Source organism: Bos taurus, chromosome 4 (assembly GCF_002263795.3).
Source record: "Bos taurus isolate L1 Dominette 01449 registration number 42190680 breed Hereford chromosome 4, ARS-UCD2.0, whole genome shotgun sequence".
Lineage (NCBI taxonomy): Eukaryota > Metazoa > Chordata > Mammalia > Artiodactyla > Bovidae > Bos > Bos taurus.
This window is the reverse complement of record NC_037331.1, coordinates 19,723,108-19,740,595: the sequence shown is the minus strand read 5'-3', so window position 1 is coordinate 19,740,595 and position 17,488 is coordinate 19,723,108. Positions and strand designations below refer to the sequence as shown.

At 36.9% G+C, this 17,488-nt stretch overlaps 1 protein-coding gene across 1 annotated transcript in view; it reads left to right on the top strand.

The window, feature by feature from the left end:
• The window catches only part of THSD7A (thrombospondin type 1 domain containing 7A), a 470,808-nt gene that overhangs the window by 249,293 nt on the left and 204,027 nt on the right, over positions 1-17,488 (top strand). Inside the window, 2 exon segments of the mRNA NM_001206743.1 lie at positions 2,106-2,354; positions 5,180-5,358. Coding sequence (NP_001193672.1) covers positions 2,106-2,354; positions 5,180-5,358 — 428 coding nt within the window.

The window sequence follows — 17,488 nt, the reverse complement described above, 5'->3', positions numbered from 1 at the left end:
AACCCGCTCAAAAAGTGGGAAAAAGACCTAAATAGACATTTCCCCAAAGAAGACATACAGATGGCTAACAAATACATGAAAAGATGCTCAACACTGCTCATTATTAGAGAAATGCAAATCAAAACTACAATGAGCTAATCACCTCACACTGGTCAGAATGGGCCTCATCAAACAGTCTACAAACAATAAATGCTGGAGAGAGTATGGAGATAAGGGAACACTCTTACACTGTTGGTGGGAATGTAAATTGATACAGCCACTATGGAAGACGGTATGGAGATTCCTTGAAAAAACTAGGAATAAAACCACCATATGACCCAGCAATCCCACTCCTAGGCGTATACCCTGAGGAAACCAGGGTTGAAAAAGACACATGTATCCCATTGTTCATTGCAGCACTATTTACAATAGCCAGAACATGGAAGCAACCTAGATGTCCATCAACAGATGAATGGATAAAGAGGTTGTGGTACATATACATAATGGAATATTACTCAGCCATAAAAAGGAACACATTTGAGTCAGTTCTGATAAGGTGGATGAACCCAGAACATATTATACAGAGTGAAGTGAGTCAGAAAGAGAAAGAGAAACATCATATTCTAATGCATATATATGGAATCTATAAAAATGGTTCTGAAGAATTTATTTACGGGGCAGCAATGGAGAAACAGACATAGAGAATGGACTCATGGACATGGGGAGAGGGGAAGAGAGAGTGAGATGTATGGAAAGAGTAACATGGAAACTTACCTTACCATATGTAAAATAGCCAACGAGAATTTGTTGTATGGCTCAGAAAACTCAAACAGGGGCTCTGTATCAACCTAGAGGGGTGGGATGGAGAGGGAGATGGGAGGGAAGTTCAAAAGGGAGGAGAGATATGTATACCTGTGACTGATTCACGTTGAGGTTTGACAGAAAACAACAAAATTCTGTAAAACAATTATCCTTCAGTAAAAAATAAAAAAAAAAAAAAGAATTCAACATCCTTCTAATTCAAGGAGGAAACATTAGATAAGAATTTGAACATAAATACTTTACTGGTGACTAAATATTCTAGATCTATTTAGAGGATATCTCTACAGCAGTATAGCCTAAAAAATTTATATTTCTAATGTTTGTTGTTCAATTGCTCACTCAAGTCTGAACTCTTTGTGACCCCATGAGCTGCAGAACACAAGGCTTCTCTGTCCTTCACTGTCTCCCAGAGTTTGCTCAAACTCAGGTCCATTGAGTCGATGATGCCATCCAACCATCTCATCCTCTGTCACCCTTCTAATGCTTAAAGAAAGTGAACGTGAAGTCGCTCAGTCATGTCCGACTCTTTGTGACCCCATGGACTGCAGCCTACCAGGCTTCTCCGTCCGTGGGATTTTCCAGGCAAGGGTACTGGAGTGGGCTGCCGTTTCCTTCTCCAGGGGATCTTCCCAACCCAGGGATCAAACCCAGGTCTCCTGCATTGCAGACAGACACTTTACTGTCTGAGCCACCAGGGAAGCCTCTAATGCTTAGGATGTGTTTAATTAATATACTCATATGTAGACCTTGCATTAAAGTATGAACTGGAAAAAGTTGAGGTATTTGAATAAGCCTACATTATAATTGTAATTGACAGCTAAAATTTCAAATGATATTAAAAATAATTATAAGCATAAATTAAATTACTTTTTCTATTCAAAATAATATTGTAGTAGTTATCCAAGCATGTTTATTTAAATCACTAAACAGAGTGAAAATTGTCTTATGTTAACAGTTCATTTTCTAAGTTAAAACAAATCTGGAGTGAGTAAAATGAACAATATGGTAAACTTAGTTTCAGCTAATTTTGCTTCATCCTTTTATTTTCTATTTCCTGTGAATGGTTTAACAACTATTACAAACTAAGAGGAAATGCAAATGTTAGCTTGGAGTCTAACAGCTTTTACACGTCATAAATGTTGGTACGTTTTCAGTGAAATTGAAATTGTACTTCCAAGTAGAAATAAAAATGTCCAAGCTGATTTTGCTCTGGAACGTGCATGCCTGCCTACAAGTTCATGCCTGCCTATAAGTTCATGCCTGCCTATTAAGTCTGTGATGAGAATATTAATTCTCTTTTGCAGCTTCTGCCAGCAAGAGAAGCTGCCAATGACCTTCCAGGCCTGCGTGATGACCAAGGAGTGCCAGGTGTCCGAGTGGTCAGAGTGGAGCCCCTGCTCAAAAACATGCCATGACCCGGCATCCCCTAAAGGCACCCGCATGAGAGCTCGGCTCATCAGGCAGTTTCCTATTGGCAGCGAGAAGAAGTGTCCAGAACTTGAGGAAGAAGAGCCCTGTGTGTCTCAAGGAGATGGAGTTGCCCCCTGTGCCACGTGAGTTAATAAGGACAGTGGTCTCTGCTGCCCCGTCTGCCCAAACTGCATATTCCTTTAGCTGTTTGATTTCAACTGGATGGTGTGTTGAGAAATACTGATTTTTACAAATTCTAAGTAGAAATGTATCTCTTTACAAACACTATCCTATAAAAACAAATAATACCAGTTTTACTAAATAAAAGTGTCAGTAACAAGCTATGTTTTCCAATCTTCACAAAAGTTGGATTTTTAGCAGTAGTTCTTTGCATATTTTCTATAATGAGGACTGACAAGCTTTTTTTGTAGTGGAGAAAATAGTAAATTTGTTAGTCTTTATGAGCCACATGTGTCTCTGTCATGATGATTCAACTCTGCTGTTGGAAAGTGAAGTCACTCAGTCGTGTCCGACTCTTAGCAACCCCATGGACTACAGCCCACCAGGCCCTCCGTCCATGGGATTTTCCAGGCAAGAGTCCTGGAGTGGGGTGCCATTGCTGTTGGAGCTGTAAGCAATATGTAAAGAAATGAGTGTGGATATGTCTCCATAAAATTTATTTATAGAAACAGTACAGGTTGAATTTAACCATAGTTGGTCAACTAGTCTATAAGGTAAAATAATCTTTCAAAATATAGGTTCCTTTTGCCTATTGAGCAAGCCCTATTAAAATTCAGTACTGTGTATAACAAATCCTATTAAATAGAGTAGAATACTACATCAAATAATAAGACTTTAAGCTCTCTCAGGACCAAGATTGCTTATTAACCTTGGGTGTGGAGATTGTTTCTTCTTCAATCACTTGTATATGTCGTAGGACCAGGCACATAGTAAGTGCCCAATAAATGTTCATCAAATTCAGATTAAACACGACTGATTTTGAAATATTTGGCACTGTAACTATATTGTTTTTATCCTTAAAAATCATTTCGAAGACATTTCTGTGAGTTAACTTGGTGATAAATATGTTTCAGGTTGGTCTGAATGTAGAGAGTATTTACGAAAAAACTTACAGAATCTTAGTTTATCAGTAGGTACCCACAAGCTTCATTGAAAGGTTCCCTGGAATATTTGAAACATTTAGAGAACAGGCTTACAGCTTGCACTTGATGAACCAGTGAAGAGGAAAATTACCATTACCAGCTGCTGCTGCTCCTCCCATTTCTAACAGTAATAATAATAATAACAAAGCATAGTAATGATTCATACAAGATCTTCAGTTATGCAGCACTATGGAATCCTCCCTTCTCCCCTAACATAACCAGTAACTGAACACTCTGAAGAGTTTCCTTCCTAACTTCTCTGCCTGCCCCACTGACTTGTGTGTTCCCCTGACATAACAGTTTCAGGGAAGTTGCCAGGTTCTCTAGTCAGAGTGTTTCGTTTCCTGCAAGATTCTTCCTTTTTTTTTTTTTTATCTCAAGTTAGGATGTCTTTATCCTCTCAGTTATTCAAACATCATTAACTATTAATTAAAATAAATCCCTATTCTAAATCTCTGTCTTCTAACCCTTTGTGGATGGTAGCATCTTTTTTTAAGAATGTGTAATCACTTGACATTACTAAAAAATTTATTTCTCCCTCAGGACTCCTTAGGATGACCTATGTTGGGATGCTGCTCTATAAAAAAAATAAAATAAAAATTTCATTTTAACTCCCCTAATGAATAGCTTGTTTAGTTTTCTTTTCTGTCACGCCGCCCCATCCCTCCTCCCAAGGCATCAATTATCAATGATTTTATAATTGACCTGAATGCTGCACCTCCTTTATAAATATATGTCAAGAGCATTGTTCCTTGATGCCCCAGACCTGTACCTCTGTTAAAATTACCACTTACAAAAATTGAAAAATAGGCATGAAGTTCACCTTTACCGACATGAAACCTTACCACTGACAAAGCAAAGCATCTTGATCAGACATCCAAGAGCCCATTTAACCTTTTTGTCTAATTGAGATGAGCATTAGCACATCCATTTGTACCTGTGTTGGCTGTTAATCTGATTACTAAGGAAGCATCTTGGTAAAGTGACATAAAGTACTCCAAGAGCCATTTTCTTTGTGCTTTTAGAATATCCATTTTCCTTGAGGTGGAGAAATGCCATCACTGTCTATCTTCAGTGACATCAAGACCCTGGCTATCTCCTTAAAGCATGTGTTAGGCTGACAATCCCCCGACATTTTTTTCACATCATAATCTTGATTGGAGCTTTAATTTAGAAGCATAGATCATCTTTCCTATGTTCCACTGATTAGAAATGTCAGCTCTTTTCATCATTCATCAGTACTCATCAGGGATGCTCAAATGTTACAGGAGAAAAAAAAAACACTCTTATTCTCAGCAATAAAGAGAAAACTCTGAATTATGTTATATTTTTGTTACTAACACACAATTAACAATTTTGACCAGTACGAAGAAGGAATTTTCATACATTTTATTAAAGACAAAACAAATGTTTGGGTTCATCATCATATAGAATGTTCTCCATTCTCAGATTCAATCTTCCTTTGTTTATAAACATGAAAAAAGGGCAAGCCTGAGTTCAGCTTAATTAAACATAAAATGTCATATATTCAGCATTATGCTCTCTTTGCATAAAATATTTATAAGTAACTTCTAGTAGGTGCAATTAAAACTGGATCATCTTAAATTTAACCCCTCTTTAAACGGAGCAGGGTAAGGATGTAGAAGAAGGGATTGAAACTGAACCTGTGCCAGAGGTGTGGTCTAAGATTGATTCAAGGGGAAGGAATTGTTCAGATTAATTTTCTTGAGGGGAAAAAACAAATTGGATTGGAGAAAAGTTTTATTCACTAACACATGGCCACTGCCGGCATTTTCTTTATCTAGATACAGCTGGAGGACCACAGAGTGGACTGAGTGTCGGGTGGACCCTCTGCTCAGTCAACAGGACAAGAGGCGAGGCAACCAGACGGCCCTCTGCGGAGGAGGGGTCCAGACCCGAGAGGCATACTGCGTACAGGCCAACGAGAACCTCCTCTCGTTGAACACGCACAAGGACAAAGAAGGTAAATCTTGTTTTCTTCTCAAGTACTCACCTATGGACAGCAGGCATGGGAGCATCCTGCAGGGGTATATGTGCAGTCATTTGGGGGCATGAAGAGCCATATATTAGTTCACATTATGGCAGATATTAACTATGGTGAATGGTAGTCTAAATGATGGTTGTAAAAATAATTAATAAAGTTCCATCTTTAGTTCATTCTGGTTTGTTGACAAGCCTCTCTTTAAATTTTGACTTCAGATTCTGAGTCAGAATTTAGAAAGAGTAATCAATTATCAAAATAGAATAAACATGTGTCTTATAAGGATACATATAGGATGCAAATATGTGTTCCAAAGCCCAAATTTCTTTTCTTCGTATAAGAATAAGTAAAACCTGTATGTTAAAAAAGAAACTTTGTTTTGCTGTTTTATAATAATGTTGAAAAAATAAATTAATTATGGTATTCAGAGAAAATTCACTTTGAATTTAAAAGAAATAGAATAAAACTACAGGAAAAGATCTTTAACCCAAAGGCATAACTTAAAAAAAAAAAAAAAAACCTTTGATTAAATGCTTTGATTTGGTAGACATATCTTAGAATTTATTTGGTCTAAATCTCAGTTTGGGGACCAAATGTGATAAGTGTACAAAAGAATAAGTGAGTCCAAGATGGCCAAGACTAAAAGTACATATTGTTAAATATTAATATTAGTCTAAAATTCTGATCATCATTGGACTGAGCCTCTTAAGAGCCTCTTAACATTTTACTACCTGAGGGACTGCAGGACTTGTAGCACTAATACATTCAGCACATATTGATTAGTTGCCAGAAGAGTTCCAAAAATTGTCTATGGTGATGAGGACAGAAATATCAATACAAATTTCATGTCAGGAAAATGCTCATGGTCATCATGAGGGCACACAGACCAATAGTCATAATGCAGTATGAAAGTGAAAGTGTTAGTCGCTCGGTTGTGTCTGACTCTTTGCAACCCCATGAACTGTAGCCTGCCAGGCCCCTCTGCTCATGGGATTTTCCAGGCAAGAATACTGGAGTGGGTTGCCAGTTCCTTCTCCAGGGAATCTTCCCCACCCAGGGTTCAAACCCAAGTCTCCTGCATTGCAGGCAGGTTCTTTACCATCTGAGCCACTATAATTGAGTTTTAGAATAGCTGTAGTGAGAAAATAGAGGAACCTTCATAAACAATGTGGAATTTGAGCTGAGTTATGATGCATATACTCCATATAGTTAAGCAGGTCAGGCATGCAAGAGGGAGTTTATTCTAAGCAGAAGGAACAGCATGTATTAAAGGTAAAAAGAAAAAAAAAAAAAGAACGGAATAAAAAAATATTCAGAGAAGGAATATGACCAAGAAGAATCACAAAAACAAGGAAAGAACCAAGAGAAAAAGACGTTTCATAAAACAAAAGAAGAGAGAGCTCTTTTGCCTCCCAAAAAGGAGTGGTTAGTAATTTTTGGGAAATAAGGACTAAAGTTTTGCATTTGCAGCTTGCAGAATTTAATTGTTTTGTATCCACTGGCTTTACACAGCATGTTAACTCATTTAGTAATCTAGCCTAGGGATACCTTTTACTACTAATATGTCTTGCGATTTTAAGGAAGTAGCATAAAACATGTAATGTTAGTACATTAATATTTTCTTAGTCACTTTAATGGCTACATTTTTAATGCCCTTTGGTGAATTTATTATGGCAGTCCTTTCAGAGTAGTATAATTTCATTGCTAGAAGTAGATCAGATTTTAGTTTCTGAATGTCAATTATATCCTGTAGGTTATTACTTTCAAAAGATCCTTCAGAATTTTGAATTGTAATTGGACACTTTTAAAAATTATTTTGTCATAGAGTTCCCTGACTACTGCTGTCAAGGCACTGCAGAGCAATAAAAATAAAAGTCACAGGAAAAAAAGATAAGACACAAAGAATATTATTATTAAGACGTATCTGTTGGACTAATGCAAACACCAAAGCAGAGATTCATAGATATGGAAGTAGTCAATTCACCTAAAATTAATATTCAATCTTGTAAGTATATAACATAAATAACTTAAGAATCTGTGTCCTTTCATGTCAAATATCAATAATATTAATAAGCCTCTTATAGTCTTTGCAAAAACAGTTGTTCTTACTAAAAGTTGCAGTTATTTTTTCCTCAGAACTTAGACTATGTGAGTTCTCCCTGCTGCTGCTAAGTCGCTTCAGTCGTGTCCGACTCTGTGCGACCCCATAGACGGCAGCCCACCAGGCTCCCCTGTCCCTGGGATTCTTCAGGCAAGAACACTGGAGTGGGTTGCCATTTCCTTCTCCAATGCATGAAAGTGAAAAGTGAAAGTGAAGTTTCTCAGTCATGTCTGACTCTTAGCGACCCCATGGACTGCAGCCCACCAGGCTCCTCCGTCCATGGAATTTTCCAGGCAAGAGTACTGGAGTGGGGTGCCATTGTTGTCTCCAATGTGAGTTCTCCCTCAGATCAGATCAGTTCAGTTGCTCAGTCGTGTCCAGCTCTTTGCGACCCCATGAATCGCAGCACACCAGGCCTCCCTGTCCATCACCAACTCCCGGAGTTCACTCAGACTCACGTCCATCGAGTCAGTAATGCCATCCAGCCATCTCATCCTCTGTCGGCCCCTTCTCCTCTTGCCCGCAATTCCTCCCAGCATCAGAGTCTTTTCCAATGAGTCAACTCTTCGCATGAGGTGGCCAAAGTACTGGAGTTTCAGCTTTAGCATCATTCCTTCCAAAGAAATCCCAGGGCTGATCTCCTTCAGAATGGACTGGTTGGATCCCCTTGCAGTCCCTAGTAGTACTCAATTTTCCCCAGTAGGAAACTTGTTAGATATACCAGCATTCCAAGGGTAACACATGTGAATACTATAGATATGCGTCAATGGAGAACAATTAGACTGTGGGCTGTGAAGATTGTTCACAGTCTTATCTTTTTCAATAAATACGAAAGAATGAAAGCTTACTTTATTAAAACAGGGAAACCTCTCAGAATTGCTTGTTTATTCAGTCCTAACAAGAAGGTACTGATCTCAAGAAATCCTGACTGTTTAACCATGAAAAGCCTATCCTAAAAGCAATTCATATTGCACTTAATTTGAAGAACAAGGATTGCACTGGTGTTTTTGTAGATTCTCTCTCTGTGTTCTATAAATGTCTTCTCACATATAACCAAACTATTAAAAATACTTTAACCCGAAATACTTTAGCCTCAATGTGAAATTTCTTTATACAGAAATACTGAAAACAAGTTATATGACATCAACTTCCTTTGTTATCTCGGTATATCATGTTACATAGAAGATTGATAATGACCACCATAGCGCAAAAGCCAGATCACTTTAAATTACTTTATTCATGGATGTATTTTCTGCTAATAACTGACTCATACCACACAAGGCCATAATTCTTTCCCTTGGGGCTAATATATTTAATTTTCAGGAAGTTGAAATATTTATTATTAAAGTACTCACAAAGTATAAAGTATGATATTCAAAACTTGGTATGAGTTGAATTATCAGGATAGTTATTAAGTTGGTAATGGCATCTACAGACAGTAGGAAAAATATGTCTACTTGATATTGGAGAATGTCCGTATTTTATCCATGGAACTCTCTCAGTTCTAAAAGAATATTGAGGTGATCAAAATTTCCATTACACTTATTTAGAAGAAAGACTTGACAGGTTCTCTGCTGAGAAGAGTCAGTAGTAAAATCTTTGACAGTTTCTATGAGCTGGCTGTTCAGAATTCCAGTAGTCTTGAAAAATGTCCAACTTGTCCTGGCATGAAATCTATCCTCAAAATATGACAGGAAGAGGCCTTGCCCATGAGAAGGTTATCAGTGTAACTCCTAGAAAGCTGATGGAAGTGTTACTGATCATTAGATGCATAATATGAATTGACTCTTATAAGAGTTCATAGAGAAATGAAAGTAGATTCTAGCTATAATAACTCAAGACATCCTTCCAGTTGATACAGAATGAACATGTTTTCAAATGAGGGAAGCCAAAGCTATTAGTTATAAAGCACCATAAAGCTTACTGTGATTTATATCATAAAAAATTTTAGAACATGCTTTTATGCAAAACATACCAAATAATCCACACTTATATCTGCATAAGGTCTGTGAGATTTGTGGTTATTAAGAAAGACAGTCTGGATAATAAGCCTGTATGATGACACTGAATGAGACAAACCAGCAGAAAGTTTTGGAGGATCAATGGAAAGATGGATTGAGGGCAGGATGATTGTACTATGAATGGGTAGACAGAAGGATGAATAAAGAGCTCATGTTTTCACATGTTTTGCCCCCAAAAATGTGAATAAAATAGTCACCATCCCTATGAAGTACAAATTATTTATAATTGTAGTCTTCTTACTGTAGTTTCCACAGACTACCCTGCTGCTCTTACCCTGTTATTTCAGAAACTAAATATCAGAGTACATTGAAGCCTAGTGCTGCACCTTCCCTGTCCATCGCTTTTGAAATAACAGGTGGATGAGGCTGTTTTACATAACATTTCAATCAGAAATGTGTATCAAGAGTCTCTATACCTTCCCTGATATAATTCTTAAACCCTCTAGGAAAGATAGTAGTTTCGTTTTACTTTCTATTGTCCTTGAAATAGACTTAAAGCTGGGGCTTCCCTGGTAGCTCAGATGGTAAAGAATCAGCCTGCAACTTAGGAGACCCTGGTTCGATTCCTTAGTCAGGAAGATCCCCTGTAGAAGGGATAGGCTACACACTCCAGTATTCTTGGGCTTCCCTGGTGGCTCAGGTGGTAAAGAATCCACCTGCAATGCAGAAGACCGGGGTTTGATCCCTGGATTGGCACGATCCCCCAGAGAAGGGCATGGCAACCCACTCCAGTGTTCTTGCCTGGAGAATCCCCATGGACAGAGGAGCCTGGTGGGCTACAGTTTGTGGGGTCCCAAAGAGTTGGACATGACTGAGTGACTAAATACACATGAAATAGAAATGATTTTTTGTCTCTTGGCTTTCTATAACATCATCATATAGATATAAATATTGTAGAAAACATAAAAGGATTTTTGAATTTACTAACTTTATAATGTCTCAGATATCATAATTATATAAACATGTGTAAAGTTTGGTTATGAACACTTTTGTTGTAGTAAATTCATGAACGTGTGAACAGTTTTCATAATTTATCTTTTTTTTTAAACATACCACTTTGTGCTCTACTAATCTTCATATGGTAAATGAAGAAGGAAGTAAGTCACATAATTGTTGTGTTTGAGAAACATACCCTACCTACACTGATACAGTGAGATGTAAAAAGCATTGTGATATAGAATAATTAAAACATAAGAAATCCCTGCAGGAATCAGGCCTTCCTCAGAAATTGGTCCTCTGGATATTTTGTGGAAGAGAAGGGATGTTTCCCTACTCCCCTACAGAAATTTCTTTGTGATCAGTAGATTACAAAACGGAAAGTGAGATGCAAGAGGTTTCAGCCACTGGGATAGAAGTTAATAAAAACTTACATGCTGGGAATTAGATTAAGCTGGTCAGTGGTCTACACTGGGAGTAACTTAGAATTTTTAGTATAGGAGGAGCTTACTAATGATGGGTCAGGAAAATTCAACCAAAAAGGTAATCAAATAAAAATATAAGGAGAGAGCTAGGAAATCATCTAATCATGAAAACAATGCTTATAATACCTTTGACTTAGTCAATGTTTAATAAACATTTGTTGTTTGACATGTTTACTCTCCCCTTTGTTAAAGGGCTGCAATTTTTAAAATTTGTCTGAAAATTGTCTCTTTAATGCTTCAGTTGCAATTAAACATTGTCTCTTTCAGGTGGGGACTCTAGTCACACACATCATCCTTCACCCCTGAAGAATTACTATTCACACCTCCGACTCTAAATACAGGAAACATGATGTAGTTGTTAGATCAAATGATGAGAATAAAAATTTATGCATTTTGTGTAGGTGGGCCCCTCATTTAAGAGACTATTTTTATTTGTCTGTTTTTTTCTCTTTTCTAATTATATAGATAGCTTAAAAATCTTTTGAATATTCATACTAAGGCTACCTTCATGAGAATCCCAGACAGATAATCAGGAAATATGGTTTTCATTTCTGTTTGGCCTTATATCCTGATGCGCATTGCTTATTTACCTAAAAATATTTAATGACATTTATGCTGTGTTTAAGCAATATGGTAGAGTAGCTGAAAATCATATTTTTTTTAAAGATTTATTGATTGATTGATTTTTCTCTGTGCTGGGTCTTCATTGCTGTATGTGGGCTTTCTCTAGTTCCAGTAAGCAGTCTTCTCATTGCAGTGGCTTCTCTCGTTGCAGAGCACAGGCTTTAGGCATGCAGGCTTCAGTAATTGCAACATGTAGACTCAGGAATTGTGGCTCACTGGCTCTAAAGTGCTAGCTTAGCAGTTTTGGTGCACAGGCCTAGTTGCCATGTGGCATGTGGGATCTTCCCAGAGCAGGGATCAAACCCGTGTCACCTGCATTGGCAAGCAGAGGATTCTTAACCACTGGACCACCAGGGAAGGCCTGAAAAACATACTTTAAAAAATACTTGGACATTCAGGATGCAATAGTTTTTAAAATACTTTTAAGAGCAGAACTGAGGTCTTGATAAACTAAATGATTTCCCAATAATGAAAGCTGAGTGGATACCTTCTGTGATTGCCCTTGGGAGGGGATGGTATGGGAGATGGGTTTGCATTATGGGGACTTGGGAGAGTGGAACCAGTAAGGGGCATGACATTAACTTGTGCTCAGAGAAAGAGAGCATAAGCAGAAATACTGCATTACTTCATCAAACTCAAAGGGTTATAGGATCCATGAGTGAGCAGAAAAATTCAACATACTTATAGCCGGAGATAAAAAAGAAGTAGATCAGCTTTAGCCTTGAATCAGGGCAAAAACAAACCTTCCTAAACATTCCAGCTATGGCCTGTACTCATATGAGTTTAAGTCTCAAATTTATGGTACTTCCATAAATCCTGAGACCACAAAGCTGAAAATTAAAGTAAGAAATGGCATCAGACAATTATATCACCAAAGTGCCTGACATAGCAAAAGTAAAAAGTCTAAAGAGAGAGACATTTTAACCTAAGCTGCAGGATTTTCCTGGATAAATGATGCCACTCAAAATTGTGAGGTACATGAGGAAAAATAATTCATTGTAAACAGGATTTAAAATGCCTAACAAACAGTAAAATTGACTTGCAAGTTTGGAAATATTTTAAAAAGCAGATACAGACTATAAAATACATATATTAAAACTTATTTCAGATGTAAAGGAAAATTAGAACATTAAATATAATGAGGCACAATTAAAAAGACCAGATTTTTTAAAAGAAAAGAAACAGAAGTTCTAGGACTAAAAAGTACTTTAACTGGAAATAAACAAATGGATAGATTACACATATTGAGATAAATGATTATCAGTACATTAAAGACAAATGTAAGCAGATAATCCAAAATGCAACATTGAACATAGAAATTGAAAATTGAAAAAAAGGATAACAGTCATACAGAATTAAACAAGAAGATTCAGAGTAAGAGAATCAAGAGAAAAGACGAGAGAATTATTTAGAATTGATGAAAGACAAGAACGTACAGAATCAAGAAAGTTTGCTAGCAAGATAAGAATATTTGTATAAATTATATACAATATAGTGAGTTTTCAGCTAATGAACTCCAAAGACATATTAAAAGGCATAGAGAGAAGGAAAAAATTAATTACAAAATAATTAACAAATTAACAGTGACGTTCTCAACAGCTACAAGAAATCAAAATAATATATTCAAAGTTATAACCTTTGTCGGAGTCAAAGGTTATTCTAGAAAATCATTTTGTTTTCATTATTATGATGCCAGTCAAATGTATGTGTTTTACTGTGATCAAACTTAAGACTATGGATTACTCAGTCCAGGCAGGTACCACTGGTGAAAAGTGTATAAACACACAGATTCATACATTGTACTTCCCAGGCAATAATGCCATCTTTATATAAAAAGTGCCGATGAAATTTTTATTTTATCAGGAAATAACATGAGATTTAAATTATACATACGTATGTGCAATGTTAACACTATCCAGAAGATTGAATGGCTGGATTGTTTAAATGACATTTGATAGAACATTTTGTTGGGTAATCAAAATTCCCAGAATTTTCTCCAGAATTTTTAGAGTAAAGGATAAGCTTCACAAACATAAAACTCAATACAAATTATACTGCTAACTTGATATTGTTCAAAAGCATGAAAATTATAACAAATTTTTTAAACTGAAGGAAACATCTGAATATTCGTGAGTATCTCAAACCTATCTCCCTTTGTATCATTCTCATTTTTTTTCCTAGTTTCTTAATGGTACAGGTGAGTGACACTAGCTTGATTACCTAGACAAAAGTAATCATGACAAAGGAATTATTACCCAGAAAAAGTAACAAAATTCATTATGTATGTTGGTGTCTTTGACAAAGTTTGGTGTCTGACAAAGTCATAGATGGTACACTGTTAAATATGTGAGTTATATTGAGCTAATAAGGATAGAACATTCTGGATAATAATGTTATGACACAAAAAGGTATTAATGTGCTAGACACATTGAAACTTTCCCAACTTATAAAGTCCAATGAAATACTTAAATACCTATACTTAAGACCCAAACACTCATGCTAATAGGAAGTTAATACCATAATGGTGATGATGATATGAAAACAAGGTGTTGATTGTGTTTATTAAGGGTCACAAAAGAGTCAGACATAACTTAATCACTAACAACATTAAGACACTATGTTAATTATTTGATTTCTGTGATGACTAAATGTTTAATGTGGGGAAGGAACAGTTGGCATCAATTGTTTAATATTATTTTCTTTGCATTAAAGTAGACTTGTTTATAATGTTGGGTTAGTTTCAGGTGTGCAACAAGGTGATTCAGTTTTTCGTATTCTTTTCTATTATAGCTTATTATGAGATATGGAATATAGTTCCCTGTAATATACAGTAGGATTTGTTGTTACCTATTTTTAAATTTTTATTGGAATATAGTTGATTTACAATGTTATGTTAGTTTCATGTGTAAACTGGATCAGTTACACATATACATATGTCCACACTTTTTTAGATTTTTTCCTCATACAGGCTTCCCTGATAGCTCAGTTGGTAAAGAATCCACCTGTAATGCAGGAGATCCCAGTTCAATTCCTAGGTGGGGAAGATCAGCTGGAGAAGGGATAGGCTACCTTCTCCAGCATTCTTGGGCTTCCCTTGTGGCTCAGCTGGTAAAGAATCTACCTGCAATGTGAGAGACCTGGGTGTGATCCCTGGGTTGGAAAGATCCCCTGGAGAAGGGAACGACTACGCACTCCAGTATTCTGGCATAGAGAATTCCATGGATTGTATAGTCCATGGGGTCACAAAGAGTCGGACATGACTGAGGGACTTTCACTTTCACTTTTCTTTTTCCTCATACAGATCATTGCAGAATATTGAATAGAATTCCCTGTGCTATATACTAAGTGCTTATTAGTTATCTATTTTATATACAGTAGTGTGTATTTGTTAATCCTAATCTCCCAGTTTATCCTCCGTTTTTCCCCCTGGTAGCCATAAATTTGTTTTCTGTATTGTGACTCTGTTTCTGTTTTGTAAATAAATTCACTTGTATCATTTTTTAAGGTTTCATATATAAGTGCTACAGTATGGTATTTGTCTTTCTCTGACTCACTTTACTCAATATGACAATCTCTAAATCCATCCATGTGGCTGCAGGTGGCATTATTTTGGTTTTTTATGGCTGAGTAATATTCCACTGTATTATGGAATCTTCTTTATCCACTCCTCTGTCGATGGACATTTAGGTTGCTTCCATGTCTTGGCTCTTGTAAATAGTACTGCTATGAACTTTGGGGTGCATGTATTTTTTTGAATTATGGTTTTCTTCAGATGCATGACCAGGAGTAGGATTGCTGGATCATATAGTAGTTATATATTTAGTTCTTTAAGAAACCTCTATACTGTTCTCCATAGTGGCTGTACCAATGTTACATTCCCACCAACAATGTAGGAGGGTTCCCTTTTCTCTACAGCCTCTTCAGCACTTATTGTTTATATATTTTTTGATGACGGCCATTCTGACTGGTGTGAGGTGATACCTTATTGCATTTTGATTTGCATTTCTCTAACAATTAATGATGTTGAGCATCTTTTTATGTGTTGGCCATTTCTATGTCTTTTATGGAGAAATGTCTATTTAGGTTTCCTGCCCATTTTTTGATTGGGTTGTTTGTTTTGTTTTTTGCTTTTTTAAAATTTAATTTATTCATTTTAATTAGAGCCTAATTACTTTACAATATTGTGGTGGTTTTTGCCATACATTGACATGAATCATCCATGGGTGTACATGTGTCCCCCATCCCAAACCCCCCTCCCACCTCGCTCCCCAACCCATCCCTCTGGGTTGTCCCAGTACACTGGCTTTGAGTCCTCTGTTTCATGAATCACACTTGGACTGGTGATCTATTTCACATATGGTAATATACATGTTTCAGTTGAGCTGTTTGTATATTTTGGAGATTAATCAGTTGTCAGTCACTTTGTTTGCAAGTTATATATAGTAGTTTGTATCTGTTCATCTCAAACTCCTAATTTACCCCTTCCCCTCTTCCAGTTTTGTAATCATAGATTTGTTTTCTACATTTGTGAGTTCGTTTTTCTTTGGTAAATAAGTTCAGTTGTATCGTATGTTTTTAGATTCCACATATAAATAATATCACATGATGTGTGTCTTTCTCTGTCTGACTTACTTCCATATTGCTTCAAATGATATTTTTTTCCCTTGTCTTTTTATGGCTCAGTAATATTCCATTCTATGTGTATATACCACATCTTCTTTATCCTTTCCTCTGTTGATGGATATTTAGATTGCTTCCATGTCTTGGCTATTGTAAATAGTGTTGGTGTGAATATTGGGGTGCATGCATCTTTTAAAATTAGAGTTTTATCAGGACATATGCCCAAGTGTGGGATTGCTGGATCACATGGTAATTCTATTTTAGTTTTTTAAGGAACCTCCACACTGTTCTCTATAGTGGCTGCACTAATTTACATTCACATCAACAATGTAGGATGGTTCCCTTTTCTCTACACCCTCTCCAACATTTATTTGTAGACTTTTTGATGATGGCCTTTACAACCAGTGTGAGGTGGTATCTCATTATACTTTTGATTTGCAGTTCTTTAACAATTAATGATACTGAGCATCTTTTCATGTCAGAAAAGATGCTAATGTCACATGTTTCATGTCACAATACTCAGAGGAGTGTTGTATTAGTTGCTCAAGTTGTGTCTGACTCTGTGACCCCAGGGACTGTAGCCCACCAGACTTCTCTGTCCGTGGGATTTTTCCAAGCAAGAATACTGGAGTGGGTTAACATTTCCTTCTCCAGGGGATCTTCCCAACCCAAGGATCAAACTGGGTCTCCTGCATTGCAGGCAGACTCTTTAGCATCTGAACCACCAGAGAAGCTTGTGTCACAGGGTTATTGTTAAACTCATTCTGTGTCTGTTCTCCCAAGTGTTACTTTTCTGAACATCAATCACAGTCTGATTAATGAAGTGCTACAATTTGGGTACCTCACTTGGTATTTCTTCACTCACTGAATACATACTTACTGAGCAACTGTTTATGTTGCACCATTGATTTAGATGTTGAAGATAAAATGTTTTAAAAAGCAGACTTGATCGCTGCCATCAGTATTTAAGGCTACAAGTAGCCTTGTGAAAAGTGAAAGTGAAGTCGCTCAGTCGTGTCCGACTCTTCACGACCACTCCAGTGTTCTTGCCTGGAGAATCCTAGGGATTGTGGAGCCTGGTGGGCTGCCATCTATGGGGTTGCACAGAGTCGGACACGACTGAAGCGACTTAGCAGCAGCAGCAGCAGTAGCCTTGTATTTAAGGCCTGTTTACTGGAGGTTCAGAGTTGCCCCTTCAAAAGGCTGACATGGAGAGGCTTCTACACATTGGAGAGCCAGTTTGGTGCTCTTTAGTTAAAATATGAAAATACACTATATAAACGTGGTCCATGTTTAACAAAGAACCTTTACCTTTATCCATTGGG